Genomic DNA, 23,091 nt, shown 5'->3' with positions numbered 1-23,091 from the left:
ATTCCTTTCCTCTCCTAGTGGTAAGTAACTACTCCCTCCATCTGACTTTCATTTCCTCCAAAGTAGATACTATTTAGCACTTCCCTAGCAGCTACACAACCTCATTTTACAGCTCCATTCTGCAACTGCAATCAACAGCTGTTAAAAAATACACTTTGGAGACCTTGATGTTTGATTTGAAATGCTTTCAGCAACAGAAGAGTTGCATAAAGTTGTTTGTGAGTTTATCCAACTCAACGTACCACTGGGTGTTGCATAGAGGAAAGTCCCCTTCTCACTGATTAGGTTTTACAGCCCCTCTTGGTTTTTAAGAGGAGCCTTGAAAAAGGAAGCCTTATTGGTCCATCTACAGCTTTTGCAAGATTATTGAAGGTTTTATATGCAGGTTTAATATGTTTGACATTGCATTGCATGTATAGAAGCACTTAGCACAGCAAAACAGCAGGACTGCTGATTCAGTGGGATGGGAAAAATGGGACAGGGTCCATCCCCTGGGGACATGACCCACCTGAGGAGTTCTGAAGTTATTTATAGAAGCTGGTCAGGTAAAAGTTGAGCTAAAACTACTAAGGACTTGTTTAAGAATTCCAGAAATAAACCTACTGGGTCAAAGCTGAACCAACCTGAGGCTGCAGCTTGTCCTTCTGCCAGTTCCTGTGATTCACTGCACAACCCAGTGTCTGCAAGGATCAAGGCTTCACTTGGCAAAGTTACTAAGCACATACTTGGCTTCAGACTGATTCAGTGATGAACTAGCTCAGTGAGACTCTTCTTACAGAAATGAGGCTTTTGCTATTTCAGACTGCTGGAAGCAACCCATCAAATTGTTTCATCAAGGAATAAAGCAACAAGCAGAAAGGTGGCCTCCAAAACTCGATACCAAACACCTCCTTCAATCCGCCTTTATCAGAGTTTCCCAGTTTATTTGGAAGGAGAAGCCAACAAGTTTTATTCTTGTTGCCCTGTGGTGAATGATTCCTTTTACCTGTGGTAGAAACACAATGTGCTCATGTATAGGTGCACTGTATCGAACTGTGTTTTTGTAGGAGGCAAGGATTAACCAGAAAGTGAGCACAGGCAGGGGCAGCCTCAGTAAGTGCAATGCACACCATCAGGAACATTATGTGTCTTTGTTAAGAGATTGGGGGCTTGATGACAGTCTCATGCTGGAAGACAGAATCAGCAGAAACCACCCAGCTCATTTCAGAACTCAGAGCCATGCAAAGCCATAAACCAAAGAGGTTCCTCTTCACGGAGCTCAACCACAGCTTCCTTCTCACAGCCATAGCAACATTTGATGCTGAACTTCACACTGAATGTTGAAAAGGCCCTTTTCATTTCCTGTTAAGAGAGGTGTAAGTCAAAGCTATCAAAGGAAAACCAACAGCCCTGTGATCCTTCTCCAAGTCCTGAATTTAAGTGACCCTGCACTTGATCGCTTTTATCAGCAGTCCCAGGGAAATTGCACCCTTCCAAATGTGAGGAGCCTTCACAGCCACTCCAGGCAGCGGTGGACTTCCAGAGGATCCCACAGACCACTAGAAAAAGAGCTATGAATAGTAAGTACTTCAGAAGCAGAACAAAACCCGTGGTTGCACCATTCCTCTTTTTATTTGTTCTTTCCTTTCCAATGAGCTGTCAACAGAGCATGAAAAGAAACATTGGTCTTTTCATTGATATTCTTTGCGTTTGTGGGAAAAAAACAACCCAAACCATTCTGAAACTCATGAATGTTTACTCAGAACTTAAGTGCGCTTGTTCAGAAAGCCATGGTATTTCATGGTATAGCACGAAATGCGATTTCCCACTGCCTTCCACAAACATAACCAGGAAGCATGTGTCACAGGTATAACTCATCACCTGCCTGGGCACCAATTCCCTGTGGATATCACAGACACCTACCACTGAAGCTGCTTTTAAGTACCCATTGATACCCAAAGCTACGAATAGAGCAATCACAGCCGGCGACTAGACGAGACGCGATTGGTCAACCCGCTCTCACTGCGCCCTCCCATTGGCTGGCAGAGGACCGGACGGGACCTTCCTGTTCCCACGACGGAAGGGGAGAAGAGCTCTAGGCTGCGCTAGGGGCGCATGCGCTTGTGCATCGTGGTGTGTGCGCGGAGGGGCAGGTTGGTATGGGGGTGCCTGCCGGGGGGCGGTGTGAGGGGATGGGGTCCGCTCCCCTCTGTTATAAGGGGTTGTTACGAGCGTGATTGTGCTGTCTGACCCCCCCCCGGGGGCCTTCCGACCTCCTTCTGCCAGTGCCTCTGTGCCTGTGATAGTGTCTCTGGTATGCGAGCGGCGCTTGACCACCGCTAGCAGCTGGAATGCATCTGTTTGGGGTTGTTTAGAGCTGTGTGTCACTGTATTAGCACCATAATGGAGTGTGTTGGTTATGGGTGTATTTAGAGGTAAAAGTAGCCCTGTTCTCTCACCTGAACGCCTTTTGGGGGTTGGCTTTGACCCTGCATTGCACTCTTCCTATTCTCAACCTATTTCTTAATGCTCTTTGCAGGCAGTTGGCTAGGACACGGGCTTCCCAGTGATGACCAGCCCGTAGCTGAATTGTGCTTGTGCTGCTAGGGGACTTCAAGGTGCTGCTGGTGGGTCAAGGCATGTTGTGAATCAAGCTGTGCCTCCTTAATTACACTGCTCCCTTTAATAATGATGATATTATAGTGAAGGCAGGGATGGGGAGCCATCCAGTGGGGACTCAAGGTTTGGGGGGTGATGCTCACCCTCTGGTAAAGCAGAGGGATGAAGGTCTGGTGACTTGGGGGTTGACCCACATATGGGCTGGTGAATCCCGTGGAGCATGGCATGTTTTGGGATGGGAGGAAAGAAAAGCAGCTCTGAAATCAGGGTGATGAGCGCTGACTGTTCTCTTCATGAGTGCATTGAGATGGGTAGAGGTGAGGGCCAGGCTCCTCCAAGGTGGGGACCCATAGTTGGTGCTGTGACAGCCATCATTCCGCTCCAGAGTGAACAGTCAAGGGGACACTGACCCAGCTTGGCTATGGCAGTGTCACAGTGGCGGGCAGAGGCTTCAGTGTCCATCTCTGAGCTCAGCTGGGGTTGCTGGTGCATGCTGGGTGTGGTGACGGATGTGGGAGGGAGGGAGGGAGGCCCCAGGGAGGGCTGAGCTGCTTCCCCTGCCTGTGCTTCCGTATGCCCGGCGGAACCCGGTCCTGCCCCCAACTGGGGGGATCTCGGGGGGAGCCCAGGGATGGGGCGGCTCTTCCACACTGTCCATAGGGAAGCTGGTGGGTGCCTCTGTCCTCCCCTCACCACCTGGGGCTGCCCCATTAGGAGCTGTTCCCAGATGGGGAAGCTGTAGGGGTGGATCGGCATCGCCATTCAGCGTGGATCCTGTTAGGCTGCGGAGGGAACATGTTGTGTCCTAACTCTCCTTTCCCACCTAGGTGATCCCTGAAGATCCTCCTTGCTGAACTCAAGCGCTGATGTATCCCCCTTCCTTGCTCCGGTGTCCATCTCCTGCATCCCAGGTAGGCACACCCTAAACTTCCCCCCCACACCATACACTATCCTTGAATAGCAAAAGCTTTTCACTATTACTAAGCAATGGCTTGCTTGGGCTTCAGCCAAGCCCTCTTCTGTTTGCCTCAGCTGGTCAACCCATGGTGATCCCACTTCTCCCTCCACAGGATCCTTTCCCCACCGTCGGGAATGAGGCTGTCTCCTGCCCGTTGGCTCTCAGCCTCGCTCGCCACGGGTATGCATCTGGTAAAGAGCAGGAGGGTTTGAGCTGCCTCTTCCTGGCAACTATTGGGGAGGTGGGTGCAGAGAAACCCTGCTGGGGGTGGTTTTGGGGCTGGGATAAACCGCACTGAGCTCTGGGGGCTGAGGCCTGCTGCAGGCTGGTTCCTGCTCTCCTGATTTCTTCCTTTATCCCTTCTTCTTCCTGCTGGCAGGAGAGGGTTCAGGCTGGCGATCGGCAGCTGAGCAGCGCGGTGCCCGTTATGGCTGGTGAGTGCTGGGGAGTGAACACTCTGAGTCTGTCCCCTCCCCACCAGAACATGCGGGTGCCCACATGGGTGCACCCACGTGTCATGGTAGCAGATGTTTTAGGGGCTGGGGTGGTTTTGGGGGGTTGGGGTGAGATCCCATCTGGATCTTCCTATCTGGAGGTGTCCTGCTGAAGCCACTGGAAGCCCCCCCCTAAAACCTCCCTATGGTCTCCCTGGCTCTGCAGGTTGGTTTAAGCGGCTCCTGCACAAGCCCAAGCCGAGGTCAGGGGAGAACAGCCTCAACACCAGCCGTTCTGCTTCCTCATCACCTTCCTCATCCTCTGCTGAGAGCTGCAGCTCTTCTCCCAGCACGAGCCTGACCCGGTCCACCCGCCCGTCACCCATGTTGATGTCAGACATCACCGCCTCGGGCAGCGCCCGCTGGGCTAAGACCTACGATGTTTGCATCTGCCACAGCGAGGTGGACCTGGAGGTGGTGGAGGAGCTGGTGTCCTACCTGGAGGGTCAACCTGAAAGCTTCCGCTGCTTCCTCCAGCTGCGGGATGCAGCGCCAGGCGGCGCGGTGGTGACGGAGCTGTGTGATGCTGTGCAGAACAGCCACTGCTGGGTCATGCTCATCACCCCCGGCTTCCTGCAGGATCCGTGGTGCAAGTACCAGATGCACCAGGCGCTGGCGGAAGCCCCGATGGCCAACGGGCGCACCATCCCTGTGCTGAAGGACGTGGATCGGAAGGATTATCCCAAGGAGCTGCGAAACCTCTACTACATCTACATGAAGGAGAACAGCTTCAGGCAGATCAGGGACACCGTTGTGCGCTGTGAGTACATCACTCTGAGGGTGTAAAGACCATGTCAGTTTACTTACTTTAAGCTTAACTGGTTGCTTATGGGGCTTATCTTCTGCCTCTGCAGATCTCCAGGACCTGTGCCGGAGCTCCGTGAGCGCAACAGAGTAGTGCACAATGGATCTGGATGTAGTCGCATCTCAAGGGACCTTGGAGCAGACCTGGGAACTGAACGTGGACACTCGCCTGCATCCCTGGAGGACAGATGCCCACGTCTGTGTGGCCAAACCCCCCTCAGAGGGGAGAGGGACATCCTGGTCCCTACTGCTTATTGTGCAAACACTAAGCTCTGATGTTCAGAGGCTCCGGGAGGGGGGGGGTGTCTTCAAGGCTCCTGATGGGGCTCAGACCCTCAGTAAACTGACACAGCGCCTGCCCGGCCTTTGCACGCGTTCTCTGGGACAATATAAATGCAGAAGTTTGACATTTTGAGTTAATGTTCTTTTCACCTCCTTGTGGGTTTCAGTGTAGGGGGGTTAAGCTTAGACCCCCCCCCCCTTGAGGAAGGTCTACCCCCAAGCCGCCAGGGGGCAGGCTGTACTCGCGGCTCCGAGGCTCGCTCCTTCGTGCGAGCCGGCGCAGGCGCAGTGCGGCGGTGTGCGCCATGGCGGAGGCCCCGCCGGTGAAGAGGAAGCGGGAGGAGGCGGAGGATGGCGATGGCGGTGCCGCCGCCCCGTTCCCGCTGGCGGAGCTGCGCCTGCGGCGTGTGCTGCGGGAGTCGGCGCGGGACAAGGCCGTGTTCCTGCACGGGGAGGTACCGCGGGGCCCCGGGTTTGGGGGGGGGGGGGGATAGGACCGGGTACCGCGCCGCTGTTAACCGCGCTGAGCGGTGGCCCCGCCTCCCGCCGAGGCACGTCAAGGCACGCCACGCCCCCACGGCGGGGCCACGCCCCCACGGCGGGGCCACGCCCCCACGGCGGGGCCACGCCCCCACGGCGGGGCCACGCCCCCACCCCGAGCGCATGGCGCGCCGATCCAGCGTGGCGGAAGGCGCTGTTGTTCCCCGCCGTTATCCCCACGTTATCCCCTCCGTTGTCTCCATTTACCCGCTTTTCCAGCCCGGTGATGCCCCAAGCCGGGCAAAGGGGAGGGCTGGGGGGTGGCAGGATGCGGCCGCTTCCTGCGCTGGAAGGCTTAATTCAAAAGCTCTGGGTACGTTTGGATTAGTACCGGTGTTGCTTCTGGCCCCGAGAGCAGGTTTGTCGTGCTTGGCAGTGAAGCGGCATCGATCTGCAAGCATCATGCTAGCTCTGCGATGTGTATATGATAGGCATATCAGTCCCTATAAAAGGTAAAGGGTGCCATAAAAGAGAAATCAATTGGATCCCAGACTGGTTTGGGTTAGAAGGGGCCTTAAAGCTCATCCAGTTACAACCCCCTGCCGTGGGCAGGGACACAAGCTGCAGTGTTACAGTCCCCCAGCCCCTTGCCTGTGTTCTCATCCTGACCCTCTGACAGCCGCATGTTGACCTGAGAGTATCTGAGATGAAATCAGTGATGTGGGTCAGTGGGAATGTGGCTGCGGGTGCTGGGAGCATCCGGGGAGGTGCAGATGGGCTGAGACACTGTCCGCATCCTGTGCTCCCCAACAGAAACCTCCCTCATGGGCAGCAGATTCCTGCTGTGCCTCAAGCCACACGTGCCTTTATTTTTGGATGGTTGGCTGGTCCAGGAGGGGGTTTGTGTACAAGAATTGAGGGACTGCAGTGTGTCTGCTTTGGAGCCTCAGGTCCTGGCCTCAAACTGGATCCATGTCACCAGCAGCTATATTGGTTCTTATTCCAGGTGACCGGCCCCTCTGGAGAGGGTACAGATGCTTTAGTCATCCTGGAAAAGACTCCTTTCCAGGAGGAGAAGCTGTTGGACCTGCTGAAGAAGCACACGAAGCTGGAGCTGCGGATGCACAATGACATTTACAAGACATACCACCTCTACCCTCCTCCAGAGCTGAGCGGTGAGCACGGGGGTCCCAGGAGGGTGACATGGCTGTGATGCTGCTCCATGTGTTCCTACCTGCTCTGGTTGTGGTTTGGCAACAGCAGAGCTGGGGGAGCAGTAGAGCATTGCTGCTTTGAAGGCAACATCTTAATTGAGGTTTTGGGTGCTACCTCACTTCACCTCCTTTTCCTCATGCTCATCAAGCTATAAAGTTGCTGGACACTAAACAGATATCACTTGATTCCTTGCCCAAGCCTTGATTTAAAGGTCAAGGGCTTGTGGGTCTGGAAGCTTTCCTTGTGTGTCTGTCTTCAGTGATGTTGGTTAATCTGGTATAATGCACTGTCTCTCCCCATCATGTTTACTTTGACAACACTGCAGAGCACATCTTGGCAGGTTGGGCACTTCAATTTAATGCTGGGATGTGCTTAAATTCCAAAGGTGCAGCGATTAATTACACATGAATGCTTCTATAAGCACAGTGACAACCAGACAGGCTTAACAGAGTCAAAATTCATCAGAGTGATAGCTTAAATTAGAAGTTGTTGCAGTCCTGAATTGAATTCTTTAGATGTTTGATGTGCCTTCCCAAATACACCTGTATTTTAATGCTGTTTCCATGTAGTAGGAGGAATCACTGTCTGTCTTTGGGAGCTTGTGAGTTGTGCTAAGCTCCTCTTGCCCTGTGAAGGACTTTAAATCAGAGGTTTTGGTGTTACAATGACACATTTCAAAGGCAGGAGAAGATGGTAAAGCTGTGCACAGCCTCCTTCCTACTTGGGCGTCTGCTGCAGTGACATGCAGTGATTTCCACGAGGTGGCATTGCAAGACTAAAGTCCCCTGGGCCTCTCTCCAGCTGCAGCCCTGGCAGCTGGGCTGGCATCTGACTTCTTGTAGCGCTTTGAGCAGTGCTCTTTAACTCCAGTAGTCCCCTGATTCAGTCTTACTTTATTTAAGGTTTATGCTGGTGTGAAACCTCTCACTAGGGTGAAAACGCTGTTAAATGTCTCCTCTGTCAGTGCCATTCCTGGTCCTGCTTTATCTGAGAGGCTGGGGCAAATCCAGGTGAATCTGAGTCTATTCACATCCCATTTCTGGGTCTTTGTTAAACTGAAATCTCATTCAGGTTATTTGGTGTGCCCTCTGTGCTGTGGCTGCCCAGTGTTTGTGTCGTGTATAGCTGGACCAAACCTGCTGTGCTTCTGGATGAGTCCCTGTGCCATTCCTTCTGTTTGAATAGGGAAAAAAGCCTCTGGCTTCCTTCTGCTAAAGCTTATCTCTTTAATTACTCTTCCATTGCCTTTAAAAGGTAGGGTTTTGTAGATACATTCCCCAGTGGTTAATCTTTCCTCCTCGCCCCTCTCCTTGTGCTTGCTCTGGATGTTGAGCAGCCCCAAGCAGGGGACCAGGATGGGGCTGCAGATGCTGGTGCTGCTCTCCAGGCTCCCCAGCTCCCTGCTATAAGTGGGGAAGCTTCTTCCTTAAAGCAGTTCAGTGCTCAATAGCTGTCTTTGTGGGCACGTTGCTTAAGCTGCTGGCAGGCAGCTGGGCTGGCACCGGCGGAAACGGTTGTGTGTGTCAGGAGGGGAAGGAAATCGCCCTTTTGAGTTGAGTCACGGCCCAAGAAGGGAGTTGACGTGAGGAATGCAACTCATAAACCTAAAACAGGAAAAGTTTCCTGTAAGGCTGCAGACGGCGTCAAGGCTTGTGAGGAATCCCGGGATCGTGCTGAGATGCAGCGAACCCTTGCATGGAGTCTCTCGCAGCCTTTTGGTCCCAGGGTTGGAGAGAGAAAGGGTTTTCTCTCCTGTGTCTTAGCACAATGCAGTAAAGGCCAAGTGGTTCATGGCATGAAGCAGTTCCTCTGAAAAGCCCCGGATTGTGGCGTCACACAGTTCCCCCTGGGGATTTCACACCCCAGATGGGTGGACCCCTCTTCTGCTCAGTCTCTTGCTTTCTAGAGGTAAGATAAACCACATGAGGAAATCACTGCCTCAAGTGACTCATGGCACTGGGTGTGAGGAGTCGCCTCCAGCCCCTCTGCTTTTAAGACGTGTGTTTCTCAATGCCTCCTTTGTTGTCCCAAGTCCTTGGGCAGCTCTTCTTTGAGCCGGAGTTTCTTGATAGCTGAAGGTGAAGGTTTTCTTCACCCTCTCCCATGGAAGTGCTGCTGTTCCCTCTGCAGAGTCAAGCTAACACAGGCCCTATGTGATGAAAGCTTGTTTCGTCTTGGTGGTCCATTGCGAGTCTGGGCCAGTCGCTTTGTTTGCATGGTGAAAGCAAAGGAAGGGAGGCCAAAAGCAGCACATTACCTCAGCAAGCACCTCCCCTCTGTCCTGGGAAGAGGAATTTCACTCTGCTGCTGCTTAAAGATGAGGTTTTTAGGGCTGGGAGCACACAGGTGTGGAGATGCCGGCCAGAGAAGGGACCTCAGCTGTGTCTCTGGTTTAAGTGGCCCCTGGGAGAGATGTGTCAAGGCTAAAATGGGGGAATAAAAGACATTTGTAAAGCAGATTGGTAATGGTCAGAGCTCATCAGAACGGCAGCAAGCTACCTGAATAAAGAGAAGGAAATGTGAGTGTGTTTGCAAGGAGGAGCAGTGTCAGAGCTAATCCTAACTGCTCTGCTACTGGCAAAGGCAGGCGTGTGTAGCTTACTTGAAGGCCAGTTGCTGGATGTTGCCTAGGTTTAAGAGGCAGCTTATTCCTAGAAGTGTGAGAGATGGTGAAGGAAACCCAGCTCTGGGACTCTCCCTTGCAGTGAGAGCAAGGGCTGCTTTCATAGAAGGGAAAGATGCTGTTGCGAAAGGCTTGGTTGCAGAAGTCAGATGGTTCAATCCACGTGTTCCCCAGTAACATCCAGCTCCTGGTGGTGCTCACACCCATTCAGCAAGAAAATCCAATGAAAAGCAGCCTCCTCTTACCTGGTTGCTGAGGGATGGTGTGTTTTACAGCCCCAAAGCTGTGCCAGTATAATTTAAGGGCTCTTATCAATCCTTGAAGGAGTCTTTACTCGCTGGGCATAGCTCATCCCTGTGTTGCAGGCTGGAGCTGATAAAACCATCTCAAAACGAGCACAACAGGAGATGCTCCATCTCTCTGACACAGGGCTGGGAGAAATGGGAGAGCATGGAAGGAAGGTATTCAGTCATGCAGGAAGTGATGCATATCCCTGCTTTCCCTGGTCTGGTTTCAGGCAGCGTGGAGCTGGAGAGACTTGCAGGAGCTGCCGAAGGGAGGTTGGTTGTGTCCCAGTGGTTCCATGCTCTGCCTGCCTGCGAGGCTTACCCAGCAAAGACAGCTCCTTATGGAAGTGTAGATGCTGCAGCAGTGGGATGTGTGGGGTGGGTTGATAGGGGGTATGGCCATGCTTTGCTCTGGGGTCTGGGGCTTGGTAACATGGAGCTAGACATCCTCCCCACACACCCTGAATCCCCTTTGGAAGGGAACCAGGGGCCAACCAGCCTTTGCCAGATGTCTCCAGCGGCTTGGCTTGCCCTGGCCTCTTGCAAGCTTTATCCTTTTCCTTATGTGCTCTTATCTCTTTCAATAAAGGAAGCCCCAGATGGCAGAGGCGGTTAAAATGAGGTGTTTCCCTGTGACCACTGTGCTGTGGTGATCATGAAACTGAACAAAAATACAGTTAAGGCTGCGTGGAAGGAGATAGTTGATGCTGGGAAGATAGTGCAGAGCTGTAAGCAGCAGGAAGGAGGCTTGCAGAAGAAAAGTGCAGTGTGGCTTTCTCTGCTGTTTCCTGGCCTTGCACCTTCCTGCACCCCATGGTTGAGTTGATAAGGCAGGCAGATGAAGAGCCAAAGCTCAGCTTCCTGCTAGCAAAGGGAGGCAAAAAGCACCCCTGCCTGGAAATAGAAACAGGTTGTTCCTGCCCTGTGTGTTCAAATCTATTAAAAGCAGAACTAGAGCCCTCCATTTCAGTGTTGCTGAGTGAGATGGGAGAGGTGAGCACAGGGCTCTCACCGGGTCACCCTGGGCTCTCCTTGCTGTTTGAATCACTTTGAAACTCAATGGGCCAAGCTGGAAGGGGATTTTGGCAGAGCCTAGGGAGAGTGTGGCGTGGAAGAGGAGAAGGCACTTTCCTATGTGTGTGAGCTCTCTCTGCCTTCTCCTCTGTGCCGTGTATCTGTCCTGCTCCATAGGGAGCACAAACACGTTTCATCCTCTCCTCCTGGCAACAACTGCCCTCAGCCCCTTTTCCCATAAATCCCCCAGTGTTTTGATTTTGTTTCTTGGTGGTTTTGAAGCCGAGTTTCCTTTTCTCCTGGGCAGGGAAACAAGAGTGTGGTGCATCCCCTCCAACACCCTTCATAGGGTGACCTGTCCCGTTTGTTGTTCTCTACCATTGCAGCACCTCTGCCTCCTGGTCCTTCAATTAAAGGTTCTTTCCATTAAACCTCCTTTATTATAACCCCCAGTTAATTGAGGGTCACTCCTGACTTCCAGAGTAAACCACAGGCGTTCCGTGGCAGCCCATGGGAACATGTGGCTGGTGTGACTCAGACCCAGCGAGCTTAAAACCCCACATCATGTGTCCTAAAGCAGTTCTTTACCCTCATTTCCAGGCCAGGGTAGGTTTCAGCTGCCCCACAGCCTACGTGATGCTTCAATGCACGTTGAGCCTGCCAGGAGCACGGCGGCTTTTAAACTGGAGCATGAACACGGCCCGTTGCCAGCAATGGAAAGATTTCGTGGCGAGCCTGGTCTCGCCGTGGCTGTTTCCTGCCAACCTTAGACAGGACTTTCCATCTTGTGCATGGGCTCTGAAATGCTCAGAGCCTGACTGTCGTTATCAAACAGCTCCTTGGGCTGTGGTAATTCATGTTAATGAGCATTGCTGGGGCGTTCCAGGGTTGATGAGACCTCTAGAAGGGAAAGAATCATTATTGAACCGCAGCCTCTCCCCCCCTCTCCTCCTGCAAACATCTGCTGCTCGACTGCAGCTGCACGTTTAAGGGCTCCTCTGATCTTGCACTTGGCTTTAAAGTAGCCAAAGTGGCTCTTTCCACCACCCAAATTGGGGAGGTGATGGGGAACCTGTGAAGGGTCCTCTGCAACCCCATCCTGGCCAGTGCATGGACTGCATTATCATCACCATGGAGGGGGTTTCTGCTGCAGTCGCTGCTCTTATTTTGGGCTATAAAATGAAATTGTGGAAGTTTCAGCCTGAGGCTGGGCATTATCTTCTGCCTTTTTCTTTTCTCCCCGTTGCTTTGCTGGTCTTGAGTGAGGAGCAGAGGAGCTACAGCCATGTATGTCTTTTTTTTCTCTTGCTATTACATCATCCCACTCGAAGTGCTAATGGAGTCCTGGAAAACAACCTTGTTTGAACATGTGTACGGTGGGAAACGGACCAGGCTGCCCTTGTGGTTTGCATTTTCATATTTCATGTTACCAGCATTTTCCTGTGGATTTCATTAAGCTGGGTTTGGCCTGAAATGAAAAGGCAGAGTCACCCGGCTTGTGCAGAGCCAGCCTTGAAAAGAGACAGCAGAAAACTAAAGACCCAAACCCTGGCTTTAGGACCAAATAGATCATGGAATAGTTTGGATTGGAAGGGACCTTAAAGCTCATCCAGTTCCAACCCCCTGCCACAGGCAGGGACACCTTCCACTAGAGCAGGTTTCTCTAAACCCCATCCAGCCTGGCCTTGAGCACTGCCAGGGATGGGGCAGCCACAGCTTCTCTGGGCTTCTCCAGGCTGAACAAGCCCAGTCTCAGCCTGTCTAATATTAATATTATATTTATATTCAGTGTCTGGCTGTGTCTTTAAATATATAATGCATGAAGCATGGCTGTCTGGTGCCATGGTGAGTGTGTGACCTGTGGGTTTGTGCCCATTCTGGGCACAAGCTGAGCGTTGCCAATGCCCTGACCCCTTGCTTTGGTCAGATCTGCTGTCAGTTTGTCCGGCCTCATGGGGCTTTTCTCCTTCCAAGAGTTTCACCACTGTGGGTAAGATTTACTGCCGCAGGAGCTGATGAGGTGTGTGCTTGTGTCCTCTTTAATGCCACACAAATTTCGCAGCAGTTTTAATCTTCAGGTAAACAGAAACTGTTTTCACCAGCTGAATCTTCACTGTCAGGTGGTGCAGGGGAATCACCCGCTCTTCCCTCAGCTCATCCCAAGCTCTGTTAACCCATCAACCCACATTGTTTGCTCTGGATCCATCCCCGTGCCCTTGACCTCTTTGCCTCCTGCGCTCAGGGCTCAAGGCCAAGCATCGTGATGCCTAAGAGCTCTGGGAAGGAGCCACTCCATGTGCCGGCCCTGCTGCTTGCAGCTCACACCGTGGCTGCTCCTGGGACTGGAGAAAGTTGCTGGGTGTTTGCTAGGAGCTTTAGATTTAAGTACGAGGAAGATACATCTCTGCCCTGGGGTGGTGTTTCTGTCCTGGTTGTTGAATGCATGCATGGGAGCCCCAGCTCTGCCCTGATGTTGCTGATATGCCTGAAAGAGTGAGTGTGGGAAAAAGCCCTTTCAGACAGCAAACTCCTCCACTGAACTAGAAAGACAGGCCCTGGCTGTGTTGTCGGCTTCTCCTTCCTCAACAAAAGCAGTGGCAGCCTGGGAGGTTAAAGCACTTGTTTGCTTTCCACGTCTGCTCTCCTCCACCATAAGATAAGAATGGTATCTCTTTTAGTGGGGTGTTTATTGGGGACGAAAACAGATTTCTTGGGCACTGCAGGAAGTAGTGTGGGCTTTGTGCACTGAGTTATCACAAACGTGTTTGTTTCTAGAGATAAAGACCACGGTGGTGTACCCTGCCACGGAGAAACACCTTCAGAAGTACCTGCGCCAGGAGGTGCACCTCGTCCATGAAACCTGGGAGGATTACAAGAACATAACGCTGCCCTACATCCAGTCCCAGAGCTTCAGCATCCAGGTAGGGATACCACTGTTTCCCTGCTGCAGAGTTAGGTGGGTTTGGTCTCCTTGACTGACCCAGCCCAGCTCTCTCAGCCTGCCTCCAGAGCAGAGCTGCTCCAGCCCTTGGAGCACCCCTGTGGCCTCCTCTGGCCTCACTCCAACAGCTCCATGTCCCTCTTGTGTGGTTGCCCCAGAGTGCAGCAGAGGGGGAGAACCCCCTCCCCTGACAGTGTGGCCTTTCCCAAGGTTTCTGGAGATGTTTTGTGCTGGGACATTCCTCCTCCTTTCCAAGGGTGGCTGCCTGGGCGTTGGTGTCGTTCTGGAGTCTCTTGGGTGTTGTGGAAATGGAAAGGCACAGATTGTTCTTGGATTACTGCATCAGAACTCACTCCTTGGACTTTGCCTACAGCTTCTTTGCCATTCAGTCCATAGTCCATGTGGTGAAGCTGTGCTTTTAGTGTCCTTCTCACCCCAGGCAGCAGCAATGGCTTGTTTTTCCTGGTTTACATCCGTTTTGATCACTCCTCTCCTCTTCTTTAGAGACCAAAGGAACACAAGTGTGTAGGGACCAATTCATGCCCGCCTGTGCAGAAGGGGGAATAAACCAAATCCTTGGTCTGCTGAGGCTATCCATTAAAAATAAAGCCCCCCCAAAGACAACCAGCCATTGATAATGCCATTTCTTGTCTTTATCTAACTGGGTTTGACGAGTAGAAAGGGGAAATATGAAGGGTAACTGAAATATCAGGGGACTACAGAGGCCTCTCTGTGTTCTGCTGGAGGATGCAAAGCCCGGATGCTTTCAGTATAATAGTCTTATTGTGGTGCCAGTCTTTGGACGTGTGTTGTCCTCACTGGGCTTATGCTGGAAACAGCAAGAGCAGGCAGCTGATGAGCTGCTCATCACATGAGGCAGCACTTGGGTTTAAAATCCAGCTCATCTGATCAGTGAGCTTATTCAGGGCACTGATAACTTGGATGTGCGACAAGGACAGGCATAACACCAAACCAAGGGGCAAACTTCCATTTCCTGCCCTGCTTTCCTTCCAGGGTCACAGAGCACCATGATCTTGTGCCATGCTTTCCAAAATCACTTGGAGAATCTAATCTTCTCTATGATGTTGTTGCTAGGAGAAAAGACCAGGAATTTAAGCAAAAAACCCAGATCAAGGGAGGAGAGGTTGGTTTTTCCCTAAGGGATATATTCAGGTCAGTTCACAATGATCCTAAGTTTTGATTTGATTAATTAAAGTCTTGACAGAGCTCCCCAGAAGGGTTCTTTTGAGTGTTTAGTGTGCACAGCAACCACTAACCGAGCTCAGTGAGTGTGTGTGAGACTGGCTGCACCTTCCCAGCCCAACCAAAGCATTTCATACCTAAATTTGATGGGGAAAATGATGCTTTAAAACCTTGTTTGGTGATAGACTCGAAGTGCATTTTGGAGGTGTAAAGAACCATAGAATGGTTTGGGTTGGAAGGGACCTTAAAGCTCATCTCATTCAGACCCGTTGCCATGGGTATTTAGTGCTTGTAGCAGCTCCATCTCTGGATGGAGTATTGCTGGACCCCACTGGGGAGGATTATCCCCACATCCTCCTAGGGGCAAATGCAGCTATTTCTGCACTGGGCTAACCCCAATGTATTCAGTGCCTCATCTCCTGCTGTGGCCAGTTCTTAGTGCTTGAGAGAAAGCAAAACTGCCTGAATAAATCAGTGCAGTGCTGCACAGCAGGGTCGGGGGGGATCTTTTCACTGAAGTGCTCATAGCAGCCTGGAGTTTGTTGTTGGAGTGTTATGGATAATTAACTACAAATGTTACCAGCCGTGAGACGATTTGGTCGTCTTAAAATCAAGTTGTTGTTTGGTTTGGTTTGGGTTTTATGTTCTAGTTGCAGGGAATGGGCACTAATCCGTGAGCTTGGGCTAATTGTGCCTGAGGTGGTTGTTTTCTCTGCTGGTTTCTAAATCACATATTTCTCTTTCAGTGGGTGTACAATATCCTGGAGAAGAAAGCTGAGGCCGATCGAATCATCCATGAAAACCCAGATCCTTGCGATGGCTTTGTTCTAGTTCCAGATTTTAAGTGGAATCAAAACCAGGTTGGTTTGCTCCTCTTAGCTTTGGAGGGATGCTGCTTGCCTGAAGGTAATCCAGAGGAAATGTCCACTTTCATGCTGCTAATAGCATGCTAATGAAAGTTTCAGTAGGGGAATGTGTCCTTCCTCTTCCTGCTGTCATTAAGTGATGGTACTGCCAGGGCCTTTTATCACATGCTAATTGTGGCCACTGCAAAACTCAGGCTGTTCCCACTGCTGCTGGTGGTGATTTATTTATTAGGTTCCCTTTCTCTTTCCTGTATTAGCCCAAATGGTGCTGTGATGTGTTTGAACCCAAAGCCAGCTGCGTGTTTGCTCCTTCGGAACTTGGTTGGGGCTTTGTTTCTTTTTGCAAGCCTCAACTTTAGGGACAAAGGGGGCTGATGTTGTCCTTTGGTTGCTGTGATTAACTCTCCTCCGTGCAATGTTAAACAGATGGTTTGTAGCTTAGGAGCAGCTGCTTAACCCCTCGTGGGAGTGGCCGTTCACTAAAACACAGAGGGTTTTAACCAGGCTGTAACTCATGTACAACACAGCTCTGTGTTTCCGTCCTGGTGCTGCGTGAGCACAGGTGAACGGGTCACTGCGGAGCAATCTCTGGTCACATCAGCTTGTGACAGATCCCTTGTCAAGCAGTGATGGGGTAACCAAACCCGAATTTCTGCTTGTTCACTGGGAAGCACAACCTTCTTCCTGCAGAGACTGATACCTGGGGAGTTTGGACTGTGCCTTGTTCAGTGCCTTTTACTCTCAGGGTGGTAATATGCTTCGAGCAAAGCCTCAGTGTAAATCATCGCTCGCAGCAGCCAAGCTTCACAACTCGCATCAGGATTACAGATGGATGGGCTGAAAGTTGTGCTTTAGGGACCTGTTGTATCCACATCTTGCAGGTGGCATGGTCAGGGAGTGCTTAAGTGGCGGGATTTGTTCTTGGGAGAGCTTCTTGTTATGCTGGACAGGATCTTCTTGCTTTCTTCCCACTGCTGGGCTGCTGTCTGCAGCAAGAGACCCCTGGGGCTAGGCAGGCCCTTTGCCTGTCTCATTCCCAGGCAGGCGAGCCAGCATCCCAGCAAGGGCTGTTGGCTTCTGCCTTTGAGCCAAGGAATTTCTTCTTGGCTGTGGGTGATGCTGAGCCAGAGCTTACCCTGCCAGCCCTGGGGCTACCACAGGCACAGGTTCCTTCTGCCTCCTCCCATCAAACAGGCAAGGCTACTAAATTAAATTAGAGAAGCAAGGCATTGCTCCCCTGAAATCCATTCCACAGCACTGCCTTAGCCCATGGAATGGTGTGAATTCACCTGGAATTGTATCAGGCTGATGGACATGAGGAAGATCTCTCCTTTCCATTGTGCTTGCTGCCATCCTTAACCTTCTGGGTGCTGCATCATCTCCTTCTCCCCAGCCTTGGTAGAGGTTTTGAGTTGGTTTCTTTTGGTTTTAGTTTGGTGTTTTCTTTTCATGTTTTGAAGCCTTTTTGTGTGGTTTTGTGCTTTCTTCCCACTCCTTTTGAGCCTCTCTCAAACCCGCAGGAGCCCCGAGGCGTTGCCTGAAACGATGCCCGGCATGACATCAGTCAGAGCCTTTTTAGCAACAGCCTTATTTGTTTCAAACAGCAACATGCAGATGTTGTTCTAAAGGAGAAGAGCTGTTTGCTTTTCCTCCCGCCAGCCAGCCCTGCTCCAAAGAGGACAAGCTGATACGAGCTGTGCACAAGCTGCTTTGGGAATCCAACGGAACCATGAGCATCGCTGTGCTGGCTGGGTGCAAACAACAGCTTCGTGTTTGAGAGCCCCGAGTCGGGGTCCTCAGAGCATCTTTTGGCATGAGCAGTTCTTTCCAAAGAGCCAGATGGTCTCAGATAGCTAAACCCTTTTATTTGTAGTGTTCATATTGGAAAGCTGAAGGAGATAGGGATTTGTTTTGATTTACTTTTAAAGTGTAATGATCCACATCTCTATGTCTTGTTAAACATTGAAGTGCTTTGGGAGATGCCAGAGGTCTGCCTGAGAGCTGCTCAGTGGGTGTTTTACTGCCCTGGTGTTGTCCAGTGACCGATTAGGGCTTGAAAATAGTTATTTATAGGATTGGTGTGACTGGAAGTGGAGCTATTTGCACGGTGGAAGTGTGGGAAGGTTTTCACTTGGAAACATCTACAGTTGCCATTCTGGCTGCTGTGATTCACTGTAAATCCTCATCTGAGTGTGGAGATGAACCCCTGAGCTAAAAAGGCTGTGCTTGGGCTGCTGGCGGGTTCCATGGAGTAGGGTGGGTGCCAGCCTCAGTCTGCACCAGGACAATGTATTTGAGATGTTCAGGGCTGTGTACAAAAGATTGATCAATTGATCTGCCTTTAAAGCTGAGGAGATATTTGTGGTCCTACTGTGTATGGTTGGGGTGAAGCTGTTGTCTCCTAGTTAGTGCTGGACCAACCTCATTTGCCCAGAAATGATGCTTAGAAATGCAGTGGATGAAGGCAGCTTATGCTGGGTTCAACCCAGCTTGGGTGTGGGCTAAACATGCCAGAGGTAGCCCCTTATTGCACAAGCTGGGGTTGGTGTGTTGGGTCCAAAGTGCTCGTGCTTTTATCTGCTCTGTAGTCACCTCCATGTCTCTCTGCAGCTGGATGACCTCTACCTGATAGCCCTTGTTCACCGTAGGGAAGTCAAGTCTCTTCGGGACCTGACCGCTGAGCACCTCCCGCTGCTGAGGAACATCTTGCAAGAAGGGAAGGTAAGAGCATGGCTGGTCCAATGCTGCTCTCCTGGTGAGGGAGAGCCCAGCCTGCTTGTCACAGCGTCACTGGTGACCAACCTACCCACCCACAGCACCTGCATGGGGACCACTAATGGGAGGTGACAGTAGGTGATGAACCGAAGCTGTGGGCACCTTTCCCTGGGGCACTGGAAAGCTGTGTGGCATTCAGAGTGGTTTAGGGGTGCTCAGTGCATCTCTGTTAGCAGAGAGCTGCAGGATTCCAGCCCTGTCTTATTCACACTGGTAAAAGGGCAGTGGTGGAATCACTGGAAGCGTTCAAACAACATGTAGATGAGACCCTTAGTAACATGGTTTAGTGGTGGAATTGGCAGTGCTGGGGGAATGGTTGGACTTGATGATCTTAAAGGTCTTTTCCAGCCTGGCTGATTCTATGATTCCTCCCAAGCCCTTGACTGATTTCACTGGCAGACGAGTGTTTTCCAGCCCTGTGCTGGGGCATGCTTGGTGCAGATAGGTGCATGATAGCTTCTCTTTCCTTCCCCGCCTTAGAAACTCAGGAAGTAATTGCACTGGGGAAAGTGGAGATTAATGAAGAGATTAGCCATGGGATTGCAGTGCACCCAGCTAGCGTGCCAGGGCTCACCAGCACTGCTCAGAGCTTTAATTACACCAGCTGGTAACAGATCTCTGTAACTCACCGGGTGAGCTGGGGTGATAAGGATGGAATGGAAAGTAATACGAGCACCAGCGGAGGAAAGTGGGGCAGCTGAAGGCATTCCTCCAGCCCTGTGGAAGCCAAAACACAGGATGGGGAATGCTCTGTCCCTCCGCTCTCCCTTGCTGTGAGGATGGAGAAGCAGAAATCACTTCCGTCTTTCTCACCACCGCCCAGGGATGCTCCTTCCAAGCCTGTCCACGCACTGCTTGCCCCCGTGCCCTCACTGTGTGTTACAGTCCTGACCTATGGTGGTCTCCTTTCTCCTTAGGAGGCTATAATGAAGCGTTTTGGTGTGCCTGGCTCCCAGCTGCGCATCTACCTGCACTACCATCCCTCCTACTACCATCTACACGTGCATTTCACCGCCCTGGGCTACGACGCTCCGGGCATCTCCGTGGAGAGAGCCCACCTCCTGACAGATGTGATTGACAACCTGGTGCTGGACTCCATGTACTACCAGAAACGGGCTTTGACCTTCGCCCTTCAGGCAGACAAAGCGCTGTTCAAGAGATTCCAGGAGGCAGGAAGGGTGTGAGCAGGCAGAGGTGCTTTTGTATCTTTCTGGTTTTAATAAATGCCCGTTTTAGGTTCGTTTTTAAAAGAGGTTTTTTTTGTTAACTAATTTTTGTACCAATTGGGGCTGATGGCCCAGTGTATAGAAACCATGTCTTCTGCTCAAGTCAATTAAAACATTGATTAACTTCTTTTGGTGTGCTGGTCTATACTGGGGTTGTAGCAGTGAGCTGGGATGCAGCAAGCAGAGGGTCTGTGTGCATCCGTGTTCTCCACCCAAAAGACAACCCTTGACACCAAACAGAGCTGAAGGGGTCCAAGAAAGTTGGACACCTTCTACTGGAAGGTGTCCCTGCCTGTGGCAGGGTGTTTTAACTAGATGGGCTTTAAGGTCCCTTCCAACCCCTTCTGTGGTTCTAAGACCTGGTGAGAGCTGCCTGTTGTGATAGGAAAAGCCTGATTTCAGGGTGCAGAGAGAGGTTTGGTCTGCTGCCCGCAGCCTTTGGTTCCCTGCATCTTGTCCTCTGGACACCAACCTCTGAAAGCTTGATGAGTTCTTGCTGCCGGAAAGGGCTCTGGTTTCAGCCAGGAAGCAGGGATGTAATTGCAGGAATCATCTTGCTGGCTGCCCCCTTCTTTACTCATTTCACCAGCCTGTGCTCTGCAAAGGTGAATTTTTCATGGGGGGGGGGGGGTGTGTGTTGAAAACCAGCAGAGAATTGCTGTTTGCAGATGTGATCTGCTGTTTGCAGAGCACTGCCCTGTGATGGAGCAGCCCAGAGCTGGCTGCATTGCAAGCAGCATCATCAGAGATGCCTGGGGCTTTGTTTGCCTCATCCGATTAATAGATATTCAGGTCAGGCAGTTCCCTGGTACCTTTTAGCAGCAGGGAGAGGCAGAGCATCTGGATGCAGCCACCTTTTCTTACTATTGCTTCTCTGCAGAAATGCAGTATGTGGTAAGAAAGCCAGGGCAATCTGCTGGGGAGCCTTTCCTTCTTGTTTCAACTCTACCCATCTCCTAGCAGTTGATCTGGGAGCTGCTGTAGAAGTGAATCTGGAAATGATCAGTGTGGTTGGCCATGCCCTGGCTCTCTGCATCCCTAGGATTTAAGTTGCTAAGGGAAATGGATGATTATTTATTATATATGGGAGTGTTTTCTGTGCTAAGAGGGAGCTTGGTCTCCCTAGGTGAAGCAAAATCAGTTTTACAGGATAAACAGCAGATGGGACCATCCTGTCAACCAGGAAGCTTCCATGCTCTCCAGCTATTAAACCAAAAGGCAAACCTGCCTTGAGAGTAGATGCTTTAAGGGCTGTGGCAGACGACCAAGCAACACATCTGCAACCAGAAGGAATCCTTTCTTTTGGAAGACAAGAAATGATGCTTCTTGGCCAGTGACCCACCTCCTCTGGAGCACATGGGACCCATGGAGACCAGGACCCCAGGAGAAGAGGTCAGGGGGATGCATATTGATGGCCCTATGGCTAGGGCCTTCAAAGCACTTATTGAGGTCCTGGGACTGGGTTTGCAGAGCCAGACCAGCACTTCCAGGCCATGGGTTGAGGAAGGGTGAGGCCGAGGTGGTTGCAGGACAAAGGTGGCTTGTGCTGGCCATGAATTGCCCCATTCTTGTCCTTCCGGAGCAGATGCTGTGAGCCTGGCTGAGGGCACCCCCTTCTCCTTTGTGAACAGACCATGGCTGCCTGGCTCCTGCCTTGTCCTTGTCACCCTTTTGGGAGGGTTTTGGCTGTGGTGATGGCGTGAGGCCAACCCCGGGATGGCAAAACCTCAGTGAGAGAACAGCTCTGTTCCTCACTGCGTCTTCTAAACCCTTGTATCCGTGTAATTGTCGAACAGCTTTGGGCTGGGCGGTGGCAGAGCTCCTTACAAATCACTGCTCAAACAGCCGGGAAGTTTCTTTTATCCCCTTCTTTTCCTCTACAAATCACCTGGCTCTCTTCATGCTGAATTAATCTAACTGCAATTTATCCTTTGTAAGTGGAATATTAGGGCAGGGTGTAGTCATTAGCAATTACCCAGTGGAAGCTTGTGCCATTCTGCTAAGGCAGCAAATGTGCTTCCCAAAGACACTTTGTCTCTTGGAGCTATGGTGGCCACTGAAAGAAGCTCTTTGGTGGCCTTTGGGTCCACCCAAGACTTGACTAGAGTGGATGCGGCTGTTGTGTGCCCCTTGGCATGGGACCATGGTTTACTCAAGCCTTGGTGGAGCTCAAGCTCCACCATTGAGACCTCTTGGATACAGAGAGTCAGGCACAGCAGCTCTCTGATGGTGGGTTGGCATCTCTGCTCTGGGTCCTCTTGATGCTGCCCCAAGCTGCAGGGGGATGAAGGCATCACCCCAAAGCAAGCCCATCCTACCGGGAGGGAGTGAGAATATCCTGGGAAGGGAAGCTTTGCAGCCTCTTTTAATGCTGTGTCTTGGGGGCATGGTAAAAATAGACATTTGGGATGCATTATTATTGCTGGCGCTTATTGAACGCCGCTTATTGTTTTCAGATGCAATAAACAGAGCGGGGGAACACAAGAGACCAAAGGGGCTCAACATCCCTCAAGCACATCTCAGCTCCCCCCCTGCTGAGCTGTGGCCCCACTAATTACCCCAGCATCATTGACAAGCCAGTGGCAATTAAAGCCTAATTACAAGGTCTTTGCCTGTCACCACGGGTAAAGCTCTGCCCTGTTGCTTCACTTCTTGTGGGCAAGGAAGCCCCATCCTCGAGATGAGGATGCTCTTCAAATATTGATGTAGTTGTTCAATGAGCCTTGGCAAGGCCAGAGCCATCAGCTCAGCAGGTATTTTATCAATCGGCACCAGCCTTGGTCTTCAAAGTGGGCTGCTTCCCTCCCCATTCCATCAATCTCTTGCTTTCCAGCCCAATAAAGAGGAATAAAATTCACTGCCTGCTCCAGGGCCAATATTCCACATTATTTCCTAATTAAAAATCAGTGTTAATATTGTCTTTGAGATTGGCAAAACTCACCCGAGCACAGGAGGGATGGTGTTTGGACTGTTGAAATGAATGCCTTGAGGGGGCTGGCTGCTGAGTTCGTGTGTAGTGATGATGATGGGAATAGAAATGAAAATCCCGTGGGATACTGAGGATTAATTTCTCTGCAGGGAAACAAGCAACAAAAATCCCCCTTAAATCTTAAATCGGTGATTTTAGGCACAGCATCATTTTACGGTGGATTTGATGGGGGAACGGTGCGACCCCCCCCGCAAAAAAAAACTAAAACGAAACCAAACCACATTAATTTGCTGTGAGCTGCTCTTACTTGGGCTGAGATTTGTGCCAATGACGGGGTTGCTCCCAGCGCTGTGATTTCCAGCTGGGAATGGAAGGGGGGAATTGTCCTCTCCCACC

The 23,091-nt window shown here is 51.3% G+C and overlaps 2 protein-coding genes across 6 annotated transcripts; both read left to right on the top strand.

Moving 5' to 3' along the window:
- The first annotated feature begins 2,113 nt into the window (after window positions 1-2,113).
- On the top strand, window positions 2,114-5,269 carry TIRAP (TIR domain containing adaptor protein). Of its 5 annotated transcripts, none has more exons than XM_061476090.1 (6): window positions 2,114-2,132; window positions 2,519-2,606; window positions 3,426-3,509; window positions 3,936-3,990; window positions 4,217-4,810; window positions 4,905-5,269. In XM_061476090.1, the coding sequence occupies exons 3-6, from the start codon at window positions 3,465-3,467 to the stop codon at window positions 4,946-4,948; spliced, it is 738 nt and encodes a 245-aa protein (XP_061332074.1). In that variant the 5' UTR covers window positions 2,114-2,132; window positions 2,519-2,606; window positions 3,426-3,464; the 3' UTR covers window positions 4,949-5,269. The 5 variants fall into 5 exon arrangements, with proteins under 5 accessions (XP_061332074.1, XP_061332075.1, XP_061332076.1 ...); XM_061476092.1 differs by lacking the exon at window positions 2,114-2,132 and adding an exon at window positions 3,669-3,736; XM_061476091.1 differs by lacking the exon at window positions 2,114-2,132 and having other exon boundaries at window positions 2,310-2,597.
- A 68-nt stretch (window positions 5,270-5,337) lies between these two features.
- DCPS (decapping enzyme, scavenger) lies at window positions 5,338-19,894 on the top strand. Its single transcript, XM_061476012.1, has 6 exons — window positions 5,338-5,591; window positions 6,623-6,791; window positions 13,531-13,676; window positions 15,646-15,759; window positions 18,376-18,486; window positions 19,458-19,894. Exons 1-6 carry the CDS (start codon window positions 5,442-5,444, stop codon window positions 19,722-19,724), a joined length of 957 nt encoding a protein of 318 aa, XP_061331996.1. The 5' UTR covers window positions 5,338-5,441; the 3' UTR covers window positions 19,725-19,894.
- The last annotated feature ends 3,197 nt before the right edge of the window (window positions 19,895-23,091 follow it).

This window comes from Pezoporus flaviventris, unplaced genomic scaffold (genome assembly GCF_033815535.1).
Source record: "Pezoporus flaviventris isolate CSIRO_AGI_PZ_B2104156 unplaced genomic scaffold, CSIRO_AGI_Pfla_v1 ptg000093l, whole genome shotgun sequence".
NCBI lineage: Eukaryota > Metazoa > Chordata > Aves > Psittaciformes > Psittacidae > Pezoporus > Pezoporus flaviventris.
The sequence above is the reverse complement of the archived record's forward strand: the minus strand, read 5'-3'. Positions and strand labels throughout refer to the sequence as shown.

Coding starts and splice junctions, on each gene's coding strand:
- TIRAP (XM_061476090.1), top strand. CDS start 3,465: ATGTATCCCCCTTCCTTGCTCCGGTGTCCATCTCCTGCATCCCAG. Junction 3,991..4,216: donor CGCGGTGCCCGTTATGGCTG/GTGAGTGCTGGG, acceptor CTGGCTCTGCAG/GTTGGTTTAAGCGGCTCCTG. Junction 4,811..4,904: donor CAGGGACACCGTTGTGCGCT/GTGAGTACATCA, acceptor CTGCCTCTGCAG/ATCTCCAGGACCTGTGCCGG.
- DCPS (XM_061476012.1), top strand. CDS start 5,442: ATGGCGGAGGCCCCGCCGGTGAAGAGGAAGCGGGAGGAGGCGGAGGAT. Junction 5,592..6,622: donor CCGTGTTCCTGCACGGGGAG/GTACCGCGGGGC, acceptor TTCTTATTCCAG/GTGACCGGCCCCTCTGGAGA. Junction 15,760..18,375: donor TTAAGTGGAATCAAAACCAG/GTTGGTTTGCTC, acceptor GTCTCTCTGCAG/CTGGATGACCTCTACCTGAT.